Source organism: Rana temporaria, chromosome 9 (genome assembly GCF_905171775.1).
Source record: "Rana temporaria chromosome 9, aRanTem1.1, whole genome shotgun sequence".
Classification (NCBI taxonomy): domain Eukaryota; kingdom Metazoa; phylum Chordata; class Amphibia; order Anura; family Ranidae; genus Rana; species Rana temporaria.
The window spans coordinates 153,007,646-153,034,973 of record NC_053497.1 but is presented as its reverse complement, the minus strand read 5'-3'; the positions used below and the strand labels follow the sequence as shown (position 1 = coordinate 153,034,973).

The 27,328-nt window shown below is 43.2% G+C and overlaps 1 protein-coding gene across 4 annotated transcripts in view; it reads right to left on the bottom strand.

Annotated features, from left to right (window-relative positions):
- The window catches only part of NEK6 (NIMA related kinase 6), a 377,987-nt gene that overhangs the window by 61,345 nt on the left and 289,314 nt on the right, over positions 1 to 27,328 (bottom strand). For 3 of the 4 annotated variants that reach the window (XM_040324861.1, XM_040324860.1, XM_040324862.1), the window contains one exon: positions 4,508 to 4,728. In XM_040324861.1, the coding sequence (XP_040180795.1) occupies positions 4,519 to 4,728 (210 nt within the window). In that variant the 3' untranslated portion in view covers positions 4,508 to 4,518. Of the gene's footprint in view, positions 1 to 4,507; positions 4,729 to 27,328 lie in introns of those variants that run through there. The other variant, XM_040324864.1, reaches the window with a different exon arrangement.

Below are 27,328 nucleotides of genomic sequence, written 5' to 3'. Positions count from 1 at the left end.
ATGATGATGTACTGCACTGGTGACAGTATATAAAGAAAAAGTGAAAACTTGTCATGCCTCTTACTAAATACCTTGAAATTTCCAAAAAAGGGTAATTTGGGGGATATTTATACTGTTCTGACATCAGGATTGATCAATTTTCACACATATATATATGATTACACACATACACACACACACACAAGTAACATTTCTGTCTTTGCAGATGACACCAAGCTATGCAGTGGAATAACGTCCTTACAGGATGTCGCCAATTTACAAGCCGACCTCAATGCTCTGTCTAATTGGGCGACTATGTGGCACATGAGGTTTAATGCTGATAAATGTAACGTTATGCACTTGTGGGCTAAGAGTATGCATGCATCATACATGCTGGGGGGGGGGGGGTACAACTGGGGGGATCTGTAGTGGAGAAGGATCTGGGGTTTTAGTTGATGATAAGCTCAATAATGGCATGCAATGCCAAACTGTGGTTTCCAAAGCGAGCAAAGTCCTTTCTTGTATTAAGAGAGGTATGGACTCCAGAGACAGAGATATAATTTTGCCCCTGTACAAATCATTAGTAAGACCTCATCTGGAATATGCAGTTCAGTTTTGGGCCCCAGGTCTCAAAAAACTGGAACTGGAGAAAGTGCAGAGAAGGGCAACCAAACTGATAAGAGGCATGGAGGAGCTCAGCTATGAGGAAAGATTAGAGGAACTGAATTTATTAACTCTTGAGAAGAGGAGAATAAGAGGGGATATGATCAACATGTACAAATATATAAGGGGTCCATATAGTAAACTTGGTGTTGAGTTATTCACTTTACGGTCAACACAAAAGACAAGGGGCACTCTTTACTCCTAGAGCAAAAGAGATTTCATCTACAAATATGGAAAGGTTTCTTCACAGTAAGAGCTGTGAAAATGTGGAATAGACTCCCTCCAGAGGTGGTTCTGGCCAGCTCAGTAGATTGCTTTAAGAAAGGCCTGGAAACTTTCCTAAATGTACGTAATATAACTGGGTACTAACATTTATAGGTAAAGTTGATCCAGGGAAAATCCGACTGCCTCTCGGGGGATCAGGAAGGAATTTTTTCCCCTACAGTAGCAAATTGGATCATGCTCTGCTTTTACAACATAAATGAAAAATAGGTGTCCCCCCCCCCAAAAAAAATAAATGTTGTGTCTTTTAACAATAAAAGGAACATCGGTGATTAAATACCACTGAAAGAAAACTCTATTTGTGTGAACAAATGCTAACAATTTCAAATGTGTACAGCATTGCATGACCGCGCAATTGTCATTCAAAGTGTGACAGCGCTGAAAGCTGGCCTGGGTGGGAAGGGGGTAAAAGTGCCTGGTATTGGAGTGGTCAAAGCTCAGTATAGATACATTTTAAGAGGGAAGATAACTATAAACAATAACACAGTTTAGAAAAGAGGGTATATGCGAGTTTAAAGGTGCCACACACAAAAAATATGATATAAAAATTGATTTTTATTGTAATCATTAAAATATTTTTTCAAGTAAAAACACTGAGAAAGAATTTCATACAGTACTGCTGAAAAGTATTCATCTCTACATGTTTCGCTAGACTATGGCTTCTTCAGGAGATTTTGCTAGATTATTGCATAATAGTTCGCTATAAGAGAACAATATATTAATATACAAATACATCATCATAGAAAAATACAAAGAGAAATGAAAAATTAACATTAAATCATAATATATATTGTTGACCCAAGTAGGGGTAATGAAAACCCCTTATACAAGTGACCTGGGGGAATCCCCTCACCTTGCTGTTTAATTCATAAAATGTGTGCTGAAGATCCAAAATCACCTGCTGCCCCAGTCTAGTGTAATGCCCAAAGTTGGCACCTTGGGACTGATAGATCTGACGCGTCAATTTATCAAAGGCTGCTTCACGATAATTGGCCATACTGATAAATTCAAAAAACAAATATCAACATTATTTCTAACACATATAGAAGAAAAAAAAAAGATAATAATATATATAAAAATTATGTAAAAAAACATAAATTTTAAGGAGAATTTCAGACAACCAGTATAGTGAATCTATATGTGATACCTCCCGGAGTAGAGAGTTGAATGATTTTGGATCTTCACCTCACATTTTATGAATTAAACAGCAAGGTGAGGGGATTTCCCCAGTCCACCCATAAGTATGTGCTCACTTGTATAAGGGGTTTTCATTACCCCTACTTGGGTTAAAAATATATTATGATTTAATGTTCATTTTGAAGTTCTCTTTGTATTTTTCTATGTTGATGTATTTGTATATTAATATATTGTTCTCTGAGGCCTTGTACACACGACCAGACATGTTCGATGAAAACGGTCCGCGGACCGTTTTCATCGGACATGTCTGCTGGAAGGTTTTGGTCTGATGTGTGTACAAACCATCAGACCAAAATCCCCGCGGACAGAGAACGCGGTGACATATACGACACCGACGTTCTCTAACACGGGAGTACAATGCTTCCACGCATGCGTCGAATCAATTTGACGCATGCGCGGGATTTCGGTCCGCTGGTTAGACGTACTAACCAGCGGACATGTCCGACGGACAGGTTTCCAGCGGACAAGTTTCTTAGCATGCTAAGAAACTTTTGTCCGCCGGAAACCTGTCCGCTAGGCCGGAAAAATGTCCGTTAGGCCCTACACACGGACCAGTTTCAGCGGACATGTTCGGTCGTGTGTACAAGGCCTTATAGTGAACTATTATGGAAAACCTGAAAAAGCCATAGTCTGGCGAAACATGTAGAGATGAATACTTTGCAGCGGTACTATATGAACAATTTCTTTCTCAAAGTTTTTACTTGATTTTTTTTTAAATGATTACAATAAAAATCAATTTTGATATCATATTTTATTTTTATGTCTAGCACCTTCAAAAATAACACCTCCCCTCTCTTCTAAATTGTTCCATTTTGGGGATGTGGTGCCTAGGGCCGTTTCAGACACCAGTTCCTTTCTTTATATTATACAATAACATTTTGCCTTTTGAAATGGCAGAGTCAGCTGCGGTCATTTTTTTATAAAGGCAGGCTGAAAATTCACACAAATACAGGATATAATGTCACATGTTAACAGTTTACTGTATATTTTAAAGCTGGTGCATGACACACTGAGGAACAATTTAAGGAAGAATTGTATTTCATGATTCACAGTGGATCCATGAACAGCACCCCCCCGGAGAGCACACTTGCTGGATAAAGCACAACTTAGAATATAAATTAAGGCCAAGGATCAGCAGGTAGAAAGGGGTCAGCTCAGGCCTGGCCTCTGCTTTTAATATATGTGCCGTTCTTTGTTTTTTGATAGAGATTATTTCATGCCGAACCAAATCTCTTCGAAAAAAGAAGACGTGCTACTTTTCCTGGCAGAAGCAGCATGTACAGACAGCTAAACCAGAGCCAAAGGGCTCGCCCCACGCACTTTCACTCTGGCGCTGTGCTAATAGTGCATGCACACCATCTGGAGCTTGGCTTTGCCTGAGCTGGTGCTTTGGAGCCTTAAACACTCCTTCGCACCCTCAGCTGTATCACTGTACTTACATGTGCTCTTTAGCACTGCCAGAGGGAGGTGGACAGACAGTAATTGTACAGACAGGAAACACATCTGTCAACTTACACTAATTCCTAGAGCCAGCAGGCAATTACTGAGCGTGAAATATGGAAAGAGCAGCAGCACTACATACACATCATGTACATATTAATACTGTGAACTCCACTTTTTTTCTTTACAACGTACAATGCACAAAGTGCTATTTATGGGTAGCCAACAAATGCTATGTTAGGTTAGGGTGACCAGACATCCCCAGTTTCAGGGGACAGTCCCCTGATTGAGGACACTGTCCCCGGACCAAGTCTGTCCCTGGTTTTGTCCCTGGATTGGATTTAATAGGGGCTGGGGCAATTTAAAAGACAATGGGGTAGATTCAGGTAGGGGCGCGCAAAACTGCGGCGGCGTAACGTATGACATTTACGTTACACAGCCGCAAGTTTTATAGGCAAAGTTATGGTGGCGTAGCGTAAAAGGTGCCGGCGTAAGCGCGCGTAATTCAAATGATCCCGTAGGGGGCGTGGATCATTTAAATTAGGCGCGTTCCCGCGCCGAACGTACTGCGCATGCGCCGTCCCTAAAATTTCCTGACGTGCATTGCGGTAATTGACGTCGCAAGGACTTCATTGGTATCGACGTAAATGGCGCCCAGCGCCATTCACGGACGACTTACGCAAACAACGTAAAATTTTAAAATCGCGAAACGGGAACGACGTCCATAGTTAACATTGGCTGCGCCTCCTAATAGCAGGAGCAGCCTTACGACGAAAACGATGTACGCAAACGACCTAAAAATCTACCACCGGGCACACGTACGTTCGTGAATCAGCGTAAGTATGTAATTTGCATACTGTACGCTGACAACTACTGATTGTTGCAATTACAATAAAGAAAAAATATGTCCCCGGATTTCATTTAAAAAATCTGGTCACCTTATGTTAGGTGGAACATTCACTTCAAGGCCTGCCATGTAAATATGGAAATTACCCAGAAGTCTTCTACATTTGGAGAGGTGGGTACTCTCCGGCAGATAGTGGGTCTACTTACTTTTTCTGAGTAGTGTTCTGTGGGTAGGGGAGGATATTCACACTGTTCTATCTTCTGACACAGAGAATACAAGTTCATTTTGTCTCCATAGAAAGGACTCTGTAGTGCTGCCATCTGCACATAAAAACAAAAATCGGTAAACACATAAAACGTGTTCAAAACACTGCTAGAGTCAAATACATGATAACAAACAGGAATTTAACCACTTGAGCCCTGGAAAGTTTACCCCCCTTCATTACCAGGCCATTTTTTGCTATACAGTACTGCGTTACTTTAGCTGACAGTCGCGCAGTACACAAATACATTTTTCTTTTTTCCCCCCCATAAATAGAGCTTTCTTTTGGTGATCACCTCTGCAGTTTTTTTCTTTTGCGCTATAAACAAAAAATGACCGACAATTTTGAAAAAAGAATTAAAGGGGTTGTAAAGGTGCAATTAGGTAGATTCACAGAGAAAGGCTTAAACTTGCGGTGGCGTAGCTTAGCCTGTTTAGGCTACGCCGCCGTAAGTTAGCTAGGCAAGTGCATGATTCTCAATGTACTTGCCTGCTAATATACGGCGGCGTAGCCTAAAGCGGGCGGGCGTAAGGACGCCAAATTCAAATGTGTTGGAGGGGGGGCGTGTTTTATGGTAATGAGGCTTGACCTCACGTTTTTTACGTTTTTTTTTAATGCGCATGCGCCGGGCGCCTACATTTCCCAGTGTGCTACGCGGCTAAGTACGCCGCACGGGTCTATTGATTTACACGTGGACGTAAACGAGGTAAATCCTGATTCGCGGACGACTTACGCAAACGACGTAAAAAATTTGAATCTCGCGGTGGGAACGGCGGCCATACTTTAACATTGTTATTCCACCTAATAGATGGAATAACTTTAGGCCTGCTAATGCCTTACGGAAACGGCGTAAAACTACTGCGGCGGCCGGGCGTACGTTTGTGAATCGGCGTATCAACTCATTTACATATTCTACGCTGACCGCAATGGAAGCGCCACCTAGCGGCCATCCGAAATATTGCAATCTAAGATAGGATGGTGCAAGCCGTCGTATCTTAGATATGTTTAAGCGTATCTCTGTTTGAGCATACGCTTAAACATAGGTCGGCGTAGATTCTGAGTTAGGTCGGCTTATCTACTGATAAGCCGGCCTAACTGTTTCTGAATCTACCTAAATTTGTTTTCCCTAAATAGCTTCCTTTACCTTAGTGCAGTCCTACTTCACACTTACCTCATCCTTCCATTTTGCTTTTAAATGTCCTTATTTCTTCTGAGAAATCCTCACTTCCTGTTCTTCTGTCTGTAACTCCACACAGTAATGCAAGGCTTTCTCCCTGGTGTGGCGTGTAGTGCTCGCCCCCTCCCTTGGACTACAGGAGAGTCAGGACGCTCTCTACGTTGCAGATAGAGAAAGGAGCTGTGTGTTAGTGGGCGTCCTGACTTTCCTGTAGTCCAAGGGAAGGAGCGAGCAGAACACCCCACACCAGGGAGAAAGCCTTGCATTGCTGTGTGGAGTTACAGACAGAAGAACAGAAAGTGAGGATTTCTCAGAAGAAATAAGGACATTTAAAAACAAAATTGAAGGATGAGGTAAGTGAAGGAGGACTGCACTAAGATAAAGGAAGCCATTTAGGGGGAAAAAATTGTACCTTTACAACCCCTTTAACATAAATTTACTTTATGCTATAAAACATATCCAATAATATTTTTTTTTAAGAGATAAAATGTATTAATCAATTTAGGGCATCTAGGGCATTATGCAACTTTGGTCAAAGCTGCACATTTGTTTTGGTTATCTACAGGCATCCCTATCTGCTTAGGCTTTTTTTTTTTTGTAAATTCTGCTACATGTTTTTTGTGAAAAAATCCCAATATGCGTATATTAATTGGTTTGCGCAAAAGTTATAGCGTCTACAAACTGTGGAATAGATGTATGGGTTTATCTTTTTTTTACTAGTGATGGCGACGATCACAGATTTTTAGCGAGATTTCGACATTGCAGCGGACAAATCAGACACCTGATACTTTTTGTGGACCAGTGACGCCAATACAATGATCAGTACTAAGAAAGTGCACTGTCACTGTATTAATGACACTGGCAGGGAAAGGGTTAACGTCATGGGCAATCTAAGGATAAAGTAGTCCAAAGGAGGGGGCGAGCACGACACTCCACACCAGGGAGCAAGCTTTGCATTACTGTGTGGAGTCACAGACAAAAGAACAGGAAGTGAGGATTTCTCAGAAGAAATAAGGACATTTAAAAGCAAAATCGAAGGATAAGGTAAGTGAAGGAGGACAGCACTAAGGTAAGCTATTTAGTAAAAAAAATGTACCTTTACAAACCCTTTAAAAACCTTCTGCATTTATAACCACTTTAAAGATGAGCTCCAGGAAGATATAAAACACACATCAGGTATGATATGCATATAGAATGCATGAAGGTAAAAAAAACTTCAGCCTTTACAACCACTTTAAAGGATAAGTTCACCTTTGGAACATGTTACATGTCCTACCCATTTTCAGGTTGGGACATGTACCATATCCCAGCATCTGCAACTTCTCCCCCTGATCCCCCACCTTCCTGTGACAGCCCAATTCATCTGCTGATAGTACAGAGTCTTGAAGGCACTCTGCACATGCTCAGTTTGGTGTGTATTGCTAGGGCCAATCAGCACTGTCCAGACAGAGGGTCAGGGGTCGTGCAGCCTCATAGGACAGTCAAAGGAGAATACACGCTTTAACCAGTGCTCTGCTGGACACTGATAGAAGTCACAAGACTGCTATATACTGCTGATGAGAAAAGGTATTTAGCAGTTTATATTTACTAAAATAATTGCATGTCCATGTTCTGTGTACTGAGAGACCAGATATAGTGAATGCAGGGTCCTGGGTTTAGTAATATTTTAAGCATATATGCATGCTCACTTTAATTATCCAATCATTCCTGTTTACTTATAATACCCAATCAAAAATTGCTTTAACCACAATTAGCTAATTGAAGTGAATTGATTGTTCACAAATGAGAACAATTTGTCAAAGATTAACCTTGACACAATAAATGATGGGGTCTATTTATAAAAAAATGTGCTGCACTGCAAGGGTTAACTGCCCATTTCTGTTTGGAAGCTACAAAAACCTCTCTTCCAGCAAGAGCCCTTTCCCCACATCCTGTTCCCCCAAAGGAATGTGGGGGTTTGGGGGGTGTACTTATAGGAATCTGTAAATTAGTAAATTAAAATGACCTTTATGAAATAGAACAGTTATGCCGTGTACACACGATCAGTTCGTCTGATAAAAACGGTCTGTTTTCATCAGACGAACCGATCGTGTGTGGGCCCCATCTGTTTTTTATCCATCAGTCAAAAAACTAGGAACTTGTTTTAAAATTATCTGATGGTTAAAAAACCGATAGAAAAAAAAAACGATCGTCTGTGGGTACGTCCATCGGTTAAAAATCCACGCATGCTCAAAATCAAGTCGACGCATGCTCGGAAGCATTGAACTTCATTTTTCTCAGCACGTCGTTGTGTTTTACGTCACCGCGTTCTGACACAATCGGATTTTTAACACAGGGCATAACACTTATTTACCAGGTTTCTAAAAAGTTTATTAATGCCGGCAGAAGTAAATACACATAAATCTCAGCATCCAGCAAGGTAATTCACTTCAATCAGGATGAGCTGTTGGCCGCTGCTCTGTGCACAGTCCCAATGGTAAATGAAAGCCGTAAAAATAATCTACGGCCTTTACACTACTAATAAATCACGCAAATTGCTAAATTAATTGCTGGGATTTTGTTTGTTTTTCCAAAATCTGGATAATATATGGTCTGGAATTAAGTAAGGCTAAGAGGAGGGCCAGCATAACTGGGGTGAGCAGAAGAGGCAAAGTTGTACAGCAGGCTGGGGAATTTATTTATAAAAAATAAATCTTACTTGCCTGATAGGAAGGTTGGGGGATCGGGGTTGGTGTCTTGGTATGAGGAGAGAGGGCTGAACCATGTCGGGCTTCAGTCAGAGCTTGTACCAGCATCGGTGAGGTTTCTCCCTCCCTCCCACCCCAAGGATATTTTTGTTTGGTATTTATTAGGTTTTCTTTATGCCAATTTTTGTTTGTCTATTTATTTGCATTTTGTACAGTAGGTCTTTTTGCTCCTATTTTTTTATGCATTGGTGTAGTCCTTTTGTTCACATTTCATAGCAGCAGGAAGAGGTCTCTGGGTCTTTGACGGTGGTACTGTCTTAAAATTATGAAGGGTTTTAGGTTGGGCCCATCTTTAGTTATGCATGTCCCTTCCCAGCAGAGGCGTCCCTAGGGGAGGGGGCCAGAGGGGGGCCCTGACCCCCCCAACATCATGCTGTGCCCCACCATGTGCCCCCCCCCCCATTGCAATTTTTGTATTTTGCTCCCCGGGAGGGAGAGCGATCCCAGTCAGCTCTGCGGGGGATTCCTCCCCCTCCCTCTGCTCGCCGACACTGCATAATGCAAGCACTCACACAACCAGATATTCTAGCCTGGACCTTGTTTAAGTGTGTGCACTGCAGACTGCAGTACACTGTAATCACTGAACTACATTATCTCCATCCTTCTCTCCCCCCCATTTGTCTCCCTCCCCCTCTCCTGTTCTTTCAAAACATTAACAATTTACTCTCACTTTCAGTTAGGCAGATAATATACGGTGCAAATTTCTTTCCTGCATCCACAGATTGCAGGAAAGAAACTTGCATGATTCCCCCCATCAACAGACAGTGGTGACAGGGGAATATCCCTCCTGCCCAGCAATTATATTCTCCCGACAAACAGTGATTATCACTAGTGACTATACAGTAACCACGAGTGATAATTATAAGAGAATCTGCTCATTAATGGTTCAAATCTCAGCCAGTTTCTGCTGAACCAGCTGAGATTTAAACTGTCTATGGCTGGTCTTAGCTCTTAGGCAGCCCATACATTGATTAGCACTGTGGAGTGTCGGCTTCCTGGCGTGATCGGGCATGTGGGATTTTAAACACACCCGAGCCATCTCTATTGGTTGTAGACAGTTGAGCTCCCTGCAGGTTGCTTAGCAGCAGTGGACCCTTCTCTGACATGCTGATCGGGATGCAATCCAGGTGATGCTCTTAGTCAAATCCTAGTCATAAATATCAGTGATTTTATTGATCAAAGCCCACACTTTACAGGCATAGAGCCCACATGGCTGCTGATCATACAGTTGATTATATTTATGTGGTTGTACTCTTGATGCTAATAAATACTGTGTTTATTAGATCTGACTGGGAGCATCACCTGGATCACATGCCGATCAGCATGTCAACAGAGAAGGTTATACAGCATTACTGCTGCTAGGTGACCAGCTGGGGGCTCGGCTCTCTATAACCAATAGTGCCAGCCTTCCCCTGCATGCACCCATAATGTCACCAGCACTAGGTCCTAATAGACTGCCGCCGCTGCCAAGGAGACAGATGCCAGACCAGCGCTGTAAATAGCAGGGACAGGACAGCTGGGGAACCCCACAGTGGCAGAACACCAGGGCCCGGTGGCAAGACAACCTTTGCAACCCTGATAGTTCTCCCACTGCTTTGTACCCTTATATTTTCTTGGTGTGTTGGTGACATATATCTTGTTTTCTGCCACCCTGGGGGGCCCCTAGTATAGTAGGAAGGGAGCTCACTGCAGAACATGTGAAAGGGCCCATAGTGGGATCGTAGTAAAGGGCCCCAGGAGATTTTATATATATATATATATATATATATATATATATATATATATATATATATATAATTGCATTTTATAGTTGGCCCCCCTACTTTTGTCCCTGTCCCCCCATGTGCCCCCCCTAAATATGAAAGCTGGAGACGCCACTGCTTCCCAGCAATAGGTCTAGGTTGATAACATTAACTTTACTGGGTTGTATCTGGAATTACAGAGGTGGTTCATTTTTCCAGGCCAAGGCCTTGGACCTAGTAGGATCTATTACTGTTCTGGTAATGTTAGTCTGTATGTTATGCATTGATTGCATTATTCACCAAGGTTGTATTAAACTTCTTTGTGTTAAAATAAAGGGCTGCTATGACCGCTATTTGGTGTTAGGTCAAAAGAGATGGACGAAGTGTTGTATTTTGGGTAATGGGGTAGGCGTATATTGAGCCTTGGTACTCTGTAAATCCCTCTGTCACAAAAAACTTGTCAAATCAAGTACTACCTCTGAGGCCGCGTACACACGATCGGTCAAAACCGATGAGAATGGACCGAAGTTCAGTTTCATTGGTCCAAACCGACCGTGTGTACGGCCCATCGGTCTTTGGTCCTTCAGACCAAAATTTTAAAACATGCTTTAAAATCGAACCGATGGACCGCTGACCGATCGGTCCAAACCGATGGTTAGTACACAAAAGCATCGGTTCAAAACCTGCGCATGCTCAGAATTAAGTCGACGCATGCTTGGAAGCATTGAACTTCGTTTTTTTCAGCACGTCGTGTGTTTTACGTCACCGCGTTCTGACCCAATCGGTTTTTGAACTGATGGTGTGTACGCACATCAGACCATCGGTCTGCTTCAGCGGTGAACCGATGAAAACGGTCTGTCGGAACATTCTCATCTGATAGATCGACCGTGTGTACGCGGCCTTATTCTCTTTATAATTGCAGCCAAGTTGGTTGAATGGCTTTGTTCTTCTAAACTAGGCTAATAAACTGTCCAATAATGATCCAGCCATTAGACATTTTTAAACACGTCAAAAATCTCTGGTCCAAAAATCAGGTTCTCCTCTCTAAAATACAATTTTCTCTTAAAATGATTGCTGTACAGGCAACAGAAAGGGTAAAAACGTTTTTGACTATTTTTTTCCTGATGTGCGATGCATTGATGCACATTGACGCTGCATAAACATGGAAACATGCTATATGGTGTGAATAGGGTACATAGAAGCCAATTGTTTTTGATAGGTCATTTCATTGAGCCTGCATTAATCAATGGAGACCAACACAGCTCCAATGACACGGTGTGAATAATCCTTACAGCACATGGCAGACAGAATCTGATCACTCTCTAAGGTATACACCTTCAGTTAACTAATTAATTAGGTAAACGAAGTGCAGGATTCCATAGGTTTTTGATAAACGATAATGCTGTTCTATGCCACATTTCTTTACAGTAGAGCAGTGATGATTTCTGGTTTCTCACTAGCACACTCAAAATTACCATAGTAAAGCTTTAAATTTCACATTATCAGTGCGCATGCGCGAGCGGCGGTGATGGACGCCTGATCCGTGCGCTCCGCTCCAGGCCCGGACAGCGGCGCCCCTAGCTCGGTTCACGGCCGCCGTTGCTAGTAACGGAAGATACGAGCGGACTCCTCGGGCTATCGGGCACATTTTGACCCCTTCGGCGAACAAAACGGAGGAAGACTCGGGCAGTTATAGGAGAAGGAAAACTGTGAGGTAAAATCAAGATGGCCGCCATGCAGCAGCCTAAAGCCCTCACACACAGCCTGACTGAGAAGGGGACACACAGGCCAATGCAGCCCTTCCTCCCCCCCCAGCAGTTTTCCCCAGAGGCAGTGGGGAGTTCCCCTCAGAGGTGCTCTCTGTCTCAGGAGGCCATAGGCTTATTAAAATCGCCAGAGGGGGCTGAATCACCTCCCTTACAATTGGGAGCTAACATGCTGCTGACACAAAATCCCCTCAGCCATGACACGCAGCTACAGGGCTCTGCAGCTTCAATGGATGACCTATTCCTCAAATTCTCTATGCTTCTGGAGAGAGGACTGTCTCAAACTGCTGCAAAAATAACAGGTGATTTGAAGGCAGACTTTCACTCACTAGGCTCCAGAATTGAAGCTATTGAAAGCAAAATGGAGGAGACAGTTGCTGCTACTTCACAGAACTTCAGCCAATTACAAACACTACAAGACCAACTGGACATTGCTATGTCTCGTATCGATGACCTCGAGAACAGATCGAGAAGAGCGAATATTAGGATCCGTGGGCTCCCTGAGACCATTTTGAATGTGCCAGAAGCAGTGCAGGACCTTATAAAATATCTCGTCCCGTCTGTTGCCCCCCATCATTTGGAGCTGGATAGAGCCCATAGAGCCCTGGGACCTCCCAGGAAAGACGGTTTCCCTAGGGATATCATTGCCAAACCCCATCATTACTTCATAAAGGAAGAGGTCATGAGGCAAGCAAGATCTAATCAAAACATAATGTGCCAGGGACATCAGGTACAACTTTTCACCGATCTATCTCCATCCACCATCCAGAGACGTCGATCCTTGAAGCCCCTGCTCCTAGCTCTTACCCAGAAAGTGATCAAATATAAATGGTCCTTCCCTTTTGCAGTCAAGTTTGAATTCAAAGGCAAATCCTACGCTTTTTCCAATCTTCCAGACGGTGAGGCATTGCTCCTTCGCCTGAAGATCATTGCACAAGAAGCGGAAATGGACACGTCCAACACAGGACAGGGATCTAATAAACGAGCCATTCCCACTAGCCCTCCATCTCCATTATGGGTGAAGAACAAAAACAAGAAGGCTAAAGATGATGGAACTACCTGAAGTAGTACTTCTCCTGCTTGAATAGCAGGTTTTTGTTCACCGTTGTGCTAAACCTTGGCTGAGCTGAACAAACTGACTTGATTTGTCTCACTCGATTTCTTCCATTGTGTGGTGTTTCTTCTCTTCTAATGTTTTCTCTCCTAGTCTCTACTAAAATGTTGGATTCTAGGTTCAAGTGTGCTCTATACTCCCAGATATGCTAGACCGGTTGTCTTTTTTCTATGTCTCCCTCCTGGTTACTTTATATTGTCCCTTTTAATACAGCTGAACCCTTTGGGTATTGGGGAGGCTACTTTTTAGGCTTACTAGAGGATTATCTGGGTTTTGCTCAATTTTTTTTTTTTTTTTTTTTTTTTTTCCGCGGGGGAGGGCCCGCGAAGGCATTCGGGGGTTTCTCACTCTTACTCCCAGGTTACGGATGTATTGTATGTCGTGCACCGTTCCATTATTTTTATGTGATCATTCCTTTTTTATGGGCACCCGGTCTGGGCCTGGTCCCTATGCGCCTCCTTCCAGCCTTCGGTCGACTTATGGTCCCCGAGGGATGGACGGCTCTCCCTGGTTTGGGGAGAGCTGATTGTGAATTCACTTACATGAGCGTCTGGGGCCTCTCCTCCCTAGCGCTCCTTTTTCTTATTTCAGGAGACCTTTCTGGTTCTGTCCTTTCCTGTCTTCCCCTCCCTCTTCCCGTGATCCCTATGCATCTTTCTGTTGGTCTAACATGTGTTATGCTTCCAGGTACCTCAGTTAACAGAATCAGCTCGGGGGGTCCAGACCTCGTAAAGGTTGCTGCGATCTGGGTCAGATCCTTCTTGGTCCTGAGACTGCAGCAGGTGAGTGAGGGATGCTTGCGCTGGGGGGCCACCTCTGAACTCCATGGCTAGCTCCTGTGATCTTAAGCTCCGCATTGCTTCCCAAAATGTCCAAGGTATTAACTCCCCGATTAAACGAAGGAAGGTATTGGATCAATATAAATCTCTCCATTTTGATGTCATTATGTTACAGGAGACTCACTTTCCTATCCGATACAGCCCTACTTTTCTTCATCAGCATTTCCCCCAATTTTATTTAGCCAGTGCAGAAAACAAAACGAAAGGGGTGGCTATTCTTTTCTCCAAAAAATGTGCATTTGTTAAGACTTCCGACATCTCTGACCCGGATGGGCGGTTTTTACTTTTAAAAGGGAGGATAGGGGATCAAATATTCTCATTTGTATCTTATTACGCCCCGAATAGGGGACAAGCAAAATTTTTCAAGGAGATGCTTGAGGCCCTATCCCCTAATTTAGAAGGTACTATAGTATTTGGTGGTGATTCCAATATGGCCCTGGATCACGGATTAGACAAAACTAAACCGCCTGGGTCTAGACTAATACGTCCGTCGAGAGAAAGCCTCAAAATCGCCAGGCTTCTGCATAGCTTTGGCCTTGCGGATGCCTGGAGGGAACTCAACCCCTCTAAGAGAGACTACACTCACTTTTCCCACCCACATCTCACATATGCTCGCATTGATCACATTCTTACACCCTCCACCAACTTACCGGCTGTACTGTCTGCTTCCATACGGGACTCTGCTATATCAGACCACTCCATAGTTCTTATCACACTTAAACTAGGCCTCAGGGTAGGCTCGCGCACGTTATGGAGATTGAATGAGTCGCTACTTTCTGAGCCGGCCAGAGTCAAGGAGATAGGATCTGCCCTATTAGACTATTTTAAGCTCAACGATACTGGAGAAGTGTCGGAGGAAACACTCTGGGCGGCCCACAAAGCCTATATCAGGGGTAAGCTTATACAGATCTCCTCGCGGGTTAAGAAGGAAAGATTAGCTGATATAGAGAAATTAGAAAAGGAATATTCTTCCCTCAAGGAAATGCATAAAAAGAATCCGACGGGAGTCCCTACTACCCTGCTTGATAATGCCAGGTTGGCTCTGAACCTAGCTCTGACAACCCGAGCAGAAAAATCACTTAGATGGGGTGCACACAAATTCTTCACCAAAGCTGACAGAATCGGACCCATGCTCGCATCCAAACTTTCCCCCAAAACCAAACTGATCTCCATGCCTAAAATTAAAATAGGGGGGGATCCTCCCACGACCAATCCCTCCAAGATTCTGGAAGCTTTTCATAGCTTTTATTCAAGCCTCTATGACTCTCATACACCGCCCTCGACGAACCTACATTCAAAATTTTTTGATGGCCTCCCCATCCCTTCTATCTCGAGGGCTCATAGGGAGATAATGGATTCCCCAATCACAGGGGATGAGGTGAGGGAGGTGATCAAGGGTCTCCGTAAGGGGTCAGCTCCGGGACCGGATGGTCTTTCCATCCCTTATTATAAATCCTTTGTAGATATACTCACACCCCATATGGTCAGATTCTTTAACTCCAAAACCATGGGCAGCCCTTTTGACCCCCAGATTAACACGGCTTTCATTTCAGTTATCCCCAAACCTGACAAAAATCCAGAAGATGTCCATAATTACCGTCCAATTTCCCTTATTAACAATGACCTTAAGGTCCTCACAAAAATTTTAGCCAACAGACTGGCGGGGTTTATTGGACAGTATGTACACAGTAACCAAGTGGGATTCATACCGGGCAGACAAGGCCCAGATCAAATTAGACGGGCAATAGACTTAATATCGATCCTACAAACCAATTGGACGGGAGGGACCCCCCAGAAGGGGTTCTTATTGTCACTGGATCTCCAAAAGGCCTTCGATTCTGTTTCCTGGCCTTACATTTTCAACGTTCTCGAACGTTGGGGGTTTGGGTCCGGGTTTCTAGGTATAGTCAGAGCACTGTATGCACACCCTAGGGCGATTGTTCGGATAAATGGCCACTACTCCAAACCCATAGAAATTAAGAGAGGCACGAGACAGGGCTGCCCCCTGTCGCCATTATTATTTGCTATTGCGATAGAATCTCTCGCTATTGCCATAAGACAGAATCCCGATATATTAGGAGTCAAGTGCGGGGAACAGATCCATAAATGTGCGCTCTTCGCGGACGACATACTATTGTTCTTGACTTCTCCCATTACCACCCTCCCCAACCTATGTCGTACTCTAGACAACTTTTCTAAACTATCGGGCCTCTCGGTCAACTACTCCAAATCTCAAGCACTAAATATATCTCTAAGTCCCCAAGAAGTTCAGGGCCTCCAACATTCCTTTAAATTTATCTGGAGTGAGTCGACTATAAAATACCTAGGCATCACCTTAGCAGCCAAGACCGAGGCTCTCTATAACCTTAACTATCCCCCCATATACAAAAAACTGGAAACTGACATGCTTAATTGGTCTAAATTAAACCTTTCCTGGATTGGTAGGATCAACTCGATCAAAATGACTCTGTTCCCCAAACTCCTATATTTCTTTCGCTCCCTTCCTATCCCAATCAGAAGGAATCACTTAAAATCGTTTCAAAGTAAACTACTTAAGTTCGTATGGGGCGCTTCGGGGTATCGTATACCCCAGGACACACTCTTTCGACATAAACGGAAAGGTGGGCTTGGTCTTCCCGATCTATACAACTACTTCCTCTCAGCTAGATTAGTACAGCTCTCATCTATATATGACAAACACAATATACCGGATTGGGTCAACATTGAGGAACAAGCAGTCCCCAACATACCACTGGACTGCCTTCTATGGATTCCTATTAAATCTCGCCCTTCTATCTTATCCCCAGTGTTGTCCCAATCTTTTGCCTTATGGGATCGCCTTAGACAAAACACCAACCTTACCTCGTCTATCCGTCCTTTAGCTCGTATTTTTAATAACCCTGATTTTCCTCCCGGAATGCGATCTGAGGAGTTTCAATGGTGGTTGGATAAAGGGCTGTATCGGATAGGACAGTATTTTACCCCTAGTGGTCCTATTTCCCTTTCTTTCTGTATTCACACCCTGAAACTACCTGATTCGGAGAAGGCCCACTTTCAGCAGATTTCACAATTCCTGCATGCCATTTGGAAATCAAAACCTCTACCCCCTAACTTTACATCATATGAAATCTGGTGCGGCCAAGCCATGGAGCGAAGAGGTGGTATTTCGGCAATCTATGCGGCCCTCACTCATCCATCAACCAAAACACCCTATATGGAGGCCTGGGAGGCTGACTTCCGTATGGATATTAGCCAAGAATCCTGGCATAAAGCATTCTTTAGATCATTCCGGGGTATACAGGGAACGTCCTTGATGGAGGCTAGTGTTAAAGTCATTACTAGATGGTATCTCACACCCTCCAGATTAGCGGTCATGTACCTAGGTGGAAACCCGAATTGCTTTAGGGGTTGTCAGCTGAGAGGCACTATGGCTCATATATGGTGGGAGTGCCCTAGGATTCGCTCCTTCTGGAGAATCATCTTCAACATGATATTCACAGTGACAGGGACCCGGATTCCTAGGTCTCCAGAGGTAGCTCTCCTGAATGCCCATATCCCTCTACTGGCCAAACCTACTCAAAAATTAATGCACTTTATTCTGCTTGGTGCCAAAATAGCCATTGCAAAATCCTGGAAGCAACCCAAGCCGATGGTATCGGTTGCTAAGCAAAAAATTTCATGGGTCATGACCCAAGAAAAGTTATCCAGCATTCTGGATGATTCTTTTGAGATGTTTCTTGAGACCTGGGGACCTTGGGCTGACTATATCGGTGTTCCTCTGGCACCCGTTTAAGTCACAGCTTGACTGCCGCCTAGCCCTATGTTAGACATTCTATATCCCCTCCCTTCCCTGACCTCTTTCCCTCTTCTTCTATCTATTTCCTAATCTATTACCTTTATGTGACTATCCCTTTGGTACTAGATCCTCTTGTTTTCTTTTTTTTTTTAACCAAGCGATCTTTATAGGATTACGGTCGATGATACTGACACTTTAATGTCTTGTTAGACTCCTCTATTTATAGCAAATGTTGTAGGGGGAATTTCATAGTGGGTTTTTCGCATCCCGCTGCACTCCACTCGCCCGCACTAGTGAGAGTGGTGCGGGGGGGGATGGCGAGGAACGGGGGTCGGGGACCTTTCCCTTAGCACAGCAGGATCCCATACGGGGTGCTGAGGGTCTGGTCTCCGCGTTGCCCTCGAATCCGAGCCACAGTTTACTCAGAATGACCTTCTTGGGTCATGAGGATAGTTAATTTTACTACTTTATTTAGCCTACCAGACAGTCACTACTTCTTCTGTTTTTTCCTCAAAGAATTATTTTATTTTATTGTATTAAACGTTACAAGATTTATTAGCATTCGGCTATGTGATGATTCTAGGTGCCATATCTATTTTTGAAAAGTATATATGATGACTGTATTCCTATATGAAATATTTAATAAAAACTTATTGAAAGTAAATTTCACATTATCTGTAAGCCAGGGGACAATATGCAAAGTGTAGTATGCTAACCAGTCATAAATAATCTTTCATTCACCTGACTTCAATAAAGTAACTTTTGATTGTTTCTTATAAATAACTGCAATTAGCACACTGGTATTGGCCATTGCAAAGGTTCAAAGAATAGACCCACTTCTTGGTTCTTTTGGTTACATACAGCATACAAAAAATATGAACCTATGATACTGTATTTTACCTAGGAGTCCATTTATAAAGCACTTACCATGACTGCTTTAACCACTTCAAGAGAGGCATGTTATACTCCCTCCCTTTCCTGGCCATATTTCAGTTTTCAGCGCTGTTATAGTTTGACTGACAATTACTCAGTTATACAACACTGTACCCATATGGATTTTTTTTTTGTAGTATTTACGTTGTAATAACCAGTCTTTTTTTACTATATAAAGGAACCGAGATACATGTTATAAATCCCTGACCAGTGTTGGAGATGTGGCAAAGAGGGTGGAATTACAGTATGTTACATGTCTGGTGGTGGTCCTGTTCTTATTTGGCCCTATTGGGGTATCTTTCAAATATGCCACCAAAGTACAGTAACTGCCTGGCCCAAGACCCAAACCTTGTTATCTATTATATATGGATTAGTTAAAAAGACCAAAAAAGGCCTCCTCAGATTCCTCTTATCTGTAGTCCGAGACCTGATTCCTAGGCATTGGAGGACAACCAAAGGGCCAGATTCAGGTAGAAGTGCAGCGGCGTAACGTATCATAGATACGTTACACCGCCGCAAGTTTTCATCGCAAGTGCCTGATTCACAAAGCACTTGCAATTAAAACTACGCCGGCAGCCTCCGGCGTAAGCCCGCGTAATTTAAATGGGCGTGTGCCATTTAAATTAGGCGCGCTCCCGCGCCGGACCTACTGCGCATGCTCCGTTTCGTAACTCCCACCGTGCTTTGCGCGAAGTGACGTCATTTTTTCGAACGGCGACGTGCGTAGCGTAATTCCGTATTCCCGGACGGCTTACGCAAACGACGTGAATTTTTACATTTCGACGCGGGTACGACGGCCATACTTTATACAGCAATACGATTGCTGTGTAAAGTTAAGGCACCAAAAACGACGACTAACTTTGCGACGGGAAACTAGACTAGCGGCGACGTAGCAAATGCAAAAATCCGTCGTGGATCGCCGTAACTCCAAATTTGCATACCCGACGCTGGTTTACGACGCAAACTCCCCCCAGCGGCGGCCGCGGTACTGCATCCTAAGATCCGACAGTGTAAAACAATTACACCTGTCGGATTTTAGGGATATCTATGCGTAACTGATTCTATGAATCAGTCGCATAGATACTCTGAGGCCGGGTACACACGGACAAACATGTATGGTGAAAGTGGTCCGACGGACCGTTTTCACCATACATGTCTGCCAGAGGGCTTCTGTACGATGGTTGTACACACCATCGTACAGAAGTCCGCGCGTAAACAATACGCGGGGCGTGTCCGCGGTGTCGCCGCGTCGATGACGCGGTGTCGCCGCGACAATGACGCGGCGACGTGGGCGGCCCGCCTTTAAAATGCTTCCACGCATGCGTCGAAGTCATTCGACGCATGCGAGGGACGGCGGGCGCCTGGACATGTACGGTAGGTCTGTACTGACGACCGTACATGTCCGAGCGGGCAGAATTCCAGCGGACTGTTTTAAAACAAGTCCAGGAATATTTGTCTGCTGGGAAAAGGCCCGGCGGGCAAATGTTTGCTGGAATTCGGCCCGCTCGCGCCCACACACGACCAAACATGTCTGCTGAAACTGGCCTGCGGGCCAGTTTCAGCAGACATGTTTGGTCGTGAGTATGGGGCCTGAGAGATACGACGGCGTATCTGAATAACTCCGTCGTATCTCCACTGAGAATCTGGCCCAAAGTTCCTATTAATGACTGGAGGATGGAGGAGTAAACAGCTAGCTCCTTGGTGAACTTGGATTGGCTTTTCCAGCTCATCAAAACTTCAGTGTTCTCAAAGAATATTCAGTAACTACTCCCAACCGGGTACCCTCCCTTTTTATCTTCTCTACTTTCTTCTTTTTCTCCTTCTTTTCCCATTTTCTGAGGTTATTGAGATGATACACACCTTACTTTGAGCACTACAATGTCATTGGCTATCATGGCATTCACACAATTGCATTTAAGCAGTTTTATAGGACACGTTGCTAGTGCTACACTAGTATGTATTGCATCTCGGTGGTTATCTAAAATGGGGACGTTTCATCCCTTTTATCTCATTGTACCTCAACTACTGCCCTTTGACCCCTGACTTATTTTCTGTGTAATTGTGTTCAAAGACTCAATAAATCTTACTCTTAAAAAACAATAACGTGGAGTATAGCGCAAGTGAACAGATAGCGGAGTCAGCTCTTCATTATAAATAGCCACTATTGAATATAATGGTACAGTTCATATCTTTGTGTTTTAATGCAATTCGTTTTCTGAAAATGTAGTTTTCTGCAATTTTCCTGCAAGTGTAGTAATGTTCCAAAGATATAAATGTTACCACGTGTGCTAGATATGCATGTTCAAGTAGAGAATTGTACAACACAAATAAGCAAACTACCACACATATATATATATATATATATATATATATATATATATATATATATATATATATATATATTTATATTTATATATATATATATATATTTATATATATATATATATATATATATATATATATATATATATATATATATATATATATATTTATATATACATATATATATATATATATATATATATATATACACCCCCCACTAAAAAATTAATACACAGTAAATATAACTATATCATGGTCCTATTTGCTCCAAAAAAATGGAAATCTGTGCTCCGTGACTCCTCAGCCTGTATTAGAATGATGGTAAAGGGTTAATTTAGACTCCAGGTTCAGCAAGCAAGCCGCAGCATTTTCCCACTGCTTATGACCCCTTACTGTGTCCCAGCTGCTTATTAAACCATTATGTGATTGGAGAGCTCCTTGTCACTGTCCTTCACTGTCACCCCCCCAGCATTGAGCCATTCTGCAGCCCCGTACTAATGAGCTTATACTGGGTAATTGTTGATATTATCCTGTTTTGCTGTGAGCAGCGTGTGCTGCTCAGCTTGTTTCGGGGCCTTTTCTTGGCCGATGTTTAATGCCTCTCGTTAGGATTTTAATAAGGGATTATTTGATAATTATTCTGCCCTTACGTCCTTAGGTTAGATATTCTGCTCATTACTATGCATTGTGACAGGGATCCAATGCAGAGTGACTGTCCTTCCATGACAGACATTAAACCCCCATTGTGACAACAGAAGAAAAAAAAACATTTCCGCACCACAAACACTGTCATTAGGAAACATTCTAACCCATCGCTGCGCTGGTTTAACACAATGCCACATAAAACTTCCTGAATTATTTACAACTTATTTGGTGCATTTGGGTATCGTGAAATTTCAATTTAAATCGCAAAAAAATGGGAACTCATGTTTTTTAGGCCAGACTCCAAAATAGGCTCCAAATATACATGAGTACAATCAAATAGAGCCTCCTTCCTATATACAACAATCCCTGGGCTTGCTTGCTATGACTATGGCTATGCTATGATCATACAATAACCCTACTGTCAAGAAGCTGAACAGTATTTTTCTTATACAAGCACATGATCTAATTATTGCATATTGGTAAGAGAGGGTTTATATGCACTCACATTTGTCATTTTCATTAAAGGAGAAGTAGGGCCAAAGCTCTTTTGGCCCTACTTCTCCTGTAGGTCACAGGAGTGCACTTCTTTCTGCACTCCTGTGACCCGTGAGTTATGTATGTTTATTTGTTTTTTCATTTAATAGTTGTGGTATACTTTATATAGTTACATTGGTCCCGCTTGGACCAATGTTATTATGCATATCCGATAACTGGCTGATGCCTCGGGAAGCTGGAAATCGCTAAAGTAGACAACACCACTCTAGTGATCTCCACTAGCTTCCAGGTACTGTGCTGAGGGGCTGTCCTGCTGCATTGTGAGTACAGGAGGTTGGCCGCTTGGAAAGGGCGCCATTCAGAATGCTTTGCAGGGCCCTCCTAACCCTCTCGTATTGAATTGTATTGTTGCTGTATTGGATACCCTTTGGGCCAGATTCTCGTAGAATGGAGTAAAACTCCGGTGGCGTAACGTATCTCATTTACGTTACGCGGCCGCAAGTTTTACGGGCAAGTGCTTGATTCACAAAGCACTTGCCTGAAAAGTTGCGGCGGCGTAGCGTAAATTCTCCAGCGCAAGCCCGATCGTACTGCGCATGCGCCGTCCCTTAAAATTTCCCGGCGTGCATTGCGCTAAATGACATCGCAAGGATGTCATTGGTTTCGACGTTAACGTAAATGGCGTCCAGCGCCATTCACGGATGACTTACGCAAACAACGTACTTTTTTAAATTTCGACGCGGGAACGACGGCCATACTTAACATTGGTTGCCCCTCATATAGCAGGGGCAACTTTACGCGTCGCAAAAGCTACGGAAACGTCGTAAATTCACTGCGTCGACCGCGCGTACGTTCGGGAATCTCGCGTAAATAGCTAATTTGCATAGACGACGGGGAAAACGACATCGGCGACACCTAGCGGCGGGAAAACAAATTGCATCTAAGATCTGACAGCGTAAGAGCCTTACGCCTGTCAGATCTAATGGATATCTATGCGTAACTGATTCTAAGAATCATAGTATCATAGATATGCCGGGCCAGATTAGGACTTACGACGGCGCAAATGGCGTTGCGCCGTCGTAAGCCCTTTGAGAATCTGGCCCATAATGTTGTAAAGCGCTGCACAAACTGTTGGCGCTATATAAATCCTGTATAATAACTACAATAATAATATTATTGAAAAAAAATACAATTGTCTAGATCAGCCAGGGTTCTTTGGTCCTTCTCAATGTTCCTTGGCTGATTGGCCTCCGATTTGATGGTACCCCTATAGTTCCACAGTCAACGATACTTGACAGAAACAGCTACATGACGCCAATGACATTTTAAGTAGCCCATAGATGATTTGATTTTCCCCTATCAATGCAGTCAGTGTTGATGGGGGAATGCCTTGTGTTTTGCTGCTGGCAGTTATTGAATGTGAAAAATCTGAATGACTGGTTGTACAGTCAGCCTTCCCATACTCCATCCTCTGGGTTTTAGAAAGGCTGGTCTAGTTACATATTGGGTGTCAATCAATCTGAAAAGACTGAGAACATCTTCTGGCCAAAGGGAAGTACTGTTGGGAACAGTTCCAGATTGAAAGGTGAGTATTGCAGCCGCTACAGCTTTCTTATTTTAAGTGGCTGTTAGGGGACTATTTTGCTAAAAAATAAATAAAAAATAAAAGAGAGTTATAGAGTTGCACACATAGAACTAAACTGGGAGTTTGGTACACTGGTACATTTGGAGTACTTCCGTGTTTCCCCAAAAATAAGACCAGGTCTTATACACCGCTCAAAAAAATTAAAGGAACACTTTGAACACATATCAGATCTCAACGGGCAAAAATCTCATGCTGGATATCTATACTGGGTAATGTGTTAGGAATGAAAGGATGGCACATCATTTGATGGAAATGAAAATTATCCACCTACATAGGGCTGAATTCAAAGACAGCCTGAAAATCAAAGTGAAGAAATTATGCAGCAAGCTAGTCCATTTTGCTGCAATTTCATTGCAACAACTCAAAATGGTCCTCAGTAGTTTGTATGGCTCCCAAGTGCTTGTATTCATGCATGACATCAGGGCATGCTCCTAATGAGACAACGGATGATGTCCTGGGGTATTTCCACCTACATCTGGACCAGAGCATCACTGAGCGCCTGAACAGACTGAGGTGCAACCTGGTGACACCGGATGGACCAAAACATAATGTCCCAGAGGTGTTCTTTTGGATTTAGGTCAGGTGAGCGTGGGGGCCATTCAATGGTATCAATTTCTTCATCCTCCAGCAACTGGCTGCATGCTCTCACCACGAGGCCGGGCATTGTCGTGCACCAGGAGGAACCCAGGACCCACTGTACCGGCGTAGGGTCTGACAATGGGTCCAATGATTTCATCCCGATACTTAATGGCAGTTAGGGTGCCATGTAGAGGTCTTTGCACCCCTCCATGGATATGCCTCCCCAGACCATCACTGACCCACCACCAAACCGGTCACGATGAACGATGTTACAGGCAGCATAAAGTTCTCCGCGGCTTCTCCAGATCCTTTCATGTCTGTCACATATGCTCAGGGTGAACCTGCTCTCATCTGTGAAAAGCATGGGGCACAAGTGGCGTACCTGCCAATTCTGGTGTTCAATGGAAAATGCTGGAGGTCATTTTGTAGGGCTCTGGCAGTGCTCATCCTGTTCCTCCTTGCACAAAGGAGCAGATACCAGTCCTGCTGATGGGTTAAGGACCTTCTACGGCTCTGTCCAGCTCTCCTAGAGTAACTGCCTGTCTCTTAGAAACTCCTCCATGCTCTTGAGACTGTGCTGGGAGACACGACAAACCTTCTGGCAATTGCACGTATTGATGTGCCATCCTGGAGGAGTTGGACTGCCTGTGCAACCTTTATAGGGTCCAAGTATCGCCTCGTGCTACCAATAGTGACACTGACCCTAGCCAAATGGAAAACTAGTGAAAAACAGTCAGAAAAGATGAATAGGGAAAAAAAATGACACATCCACCTGAAAAAAACATTCCTGTTTTGGAGGTTGTCGCATTGTTGCCCATCTAGTGCACTTGTTGTTAATTTCAATTAACAGCAAAGCAGCTGAAACTTATTAACAACCCACTCCAAGCACTAAAGAGGGAGGGGCCAAAACATATTACAGCTTTTTCATTAACTTTACTAGGGCTTATTTTCAGGGTAGGGCTTATATTGCAGTGAGAAAATAGGTGTGTTGCGCTGATAATAACTAATTTCTGCGTACAAAATTATATAAGAAAGGAGGCAACCCATGAATAAGTCGCGTGTCTAGTGACGATACGCGTGGGGGAGGAGCCGAGTGACGCGACCATCCACCTGAGGAGATCGTCTAAGCACTGAGCGGCGTTCGTTATACTTTACAGCAGAGCCTAATGTGATCGAGGCTTCCGTGAGTGCAATCGCTGTATTGCATTGGTTTTTCTTCCTATTTATACGTTATTTGCACCATATCTGTGTTTTCTCTTTTTTACATGAGCGGCACTGTCTTTGAAGTGAAAAGTTACAGGGGAGTGAAGTCTGTATACTTTGAACTATCCCATGAATATTGGACTGTGGTGTCTCTCTCCCTTTTTTTTCCCATGCGACAGAGGTTGTACTGACTTGCTGCAGTTGCCCATGAAGATTGCATGCTGATCTTAATAGGGATTCATTCCTAGCACTTCACTGGCACTTCACTGGATGATTTAATATTGTCTATTTTGCACTTGTGATCCCTTTTGTATTAAGTTTACTAGGGGGTCTCCTTTCTTATATAATTTTGTACGCAGAAATTAGTTATTATCAGCGCAACACACCTATTTTCTCACTATTATTGGTTTTGTACACCCTTTTTGTGTCTGCAGCGGTATTATTTAGTTTTTTATTTCTATTTTTTCTTTGATTAATTAGTATTAGTAGCGCTGTAGTACCATATTTATTTATTGGCTTATATTGCAGCCCTCCCTGATAAACAAAATAGGTCTTATTTTCAGGGAAACATGGTTGGTGCTCATTTGGGCTCATTCACACAAAATGCTCTGTTTTTCTGTGCAGGCAGCTGTTCATTTTTACTAGCAGTAAGCTGCAAGTGAGGGGAGTGTTGTGACGTGTGTTTCAGTGCATTGCACTAATTACTGTTTCTTAAAAAAAAAAACATTTTAATTGAAGTGTTACAAAATGACCCTTCATTTATTGTTTCACACAGTGCCATGTGGTACCTTCCTGTGGACGGTGGTAATATGTCTGCATTTTACTGTAGTTGCATTGCAGTATGAGCAGAACACATAGAAAACAATTGTTTACTATTTATCCTAGTGGTGATTTACATTTACCCAGTATAGAAAAATGCCAGTCACTGCACTAAGTTTGAATGAGCCCTTAGTCACATTCTCCCTAAATGGGGTTGTTCTCATCTGTGTGTTTACCCGCAGAGTACTGCAAGCTTGTAAATATAAGTTTGAAGATTAACTGATGTCTATGCAGGATGTTGAGATCAGTTTGCAGTATTTTCAGGAACCATGTTATTGGGCCTCCATTATACAAATAGACTCACATGACTTTGTACAATGATGTACATCCTCATGCACTCTTAAAGCAAGGATAAAGAAGTCCCCCTTTTTTTTTTTTTAGCCAGTCCTTACTCAACCATTCCCGAAAGAAAGACAACTCAAACATATGTTATTAGAAACATTAACACTTAGAGCCGCTCATGAAAACATATGCAAAAGTGGCTGTCAGAAATGTGCATTGCTCCATGTACATTGATGTAAAGTGGCCCCAAGGGACGATTATATCAAACGTGTCATATGACAGAAATACCCAGTGTCTTTAATACTTTCTAAGTCACTGATCTAGAACAAGTATGCAGATCAGGCATGTCTGAGCAATGTCAGAGGTCCTCATCTGCATATTTGTTCTGGGTCAGAATGCTGGTTGCCTGGCGGTGTCTGGCATCAATGTTTTTGGTCACATATTGAAAAAACAAGAATATTGGGGTTGATTTACTAAAGCAGCACAAAATCTGTATGGTAGCCAATCCGCTTTTAACTTCAGCTTCAATTATGCTTTGACAGAAAAAAAACTGG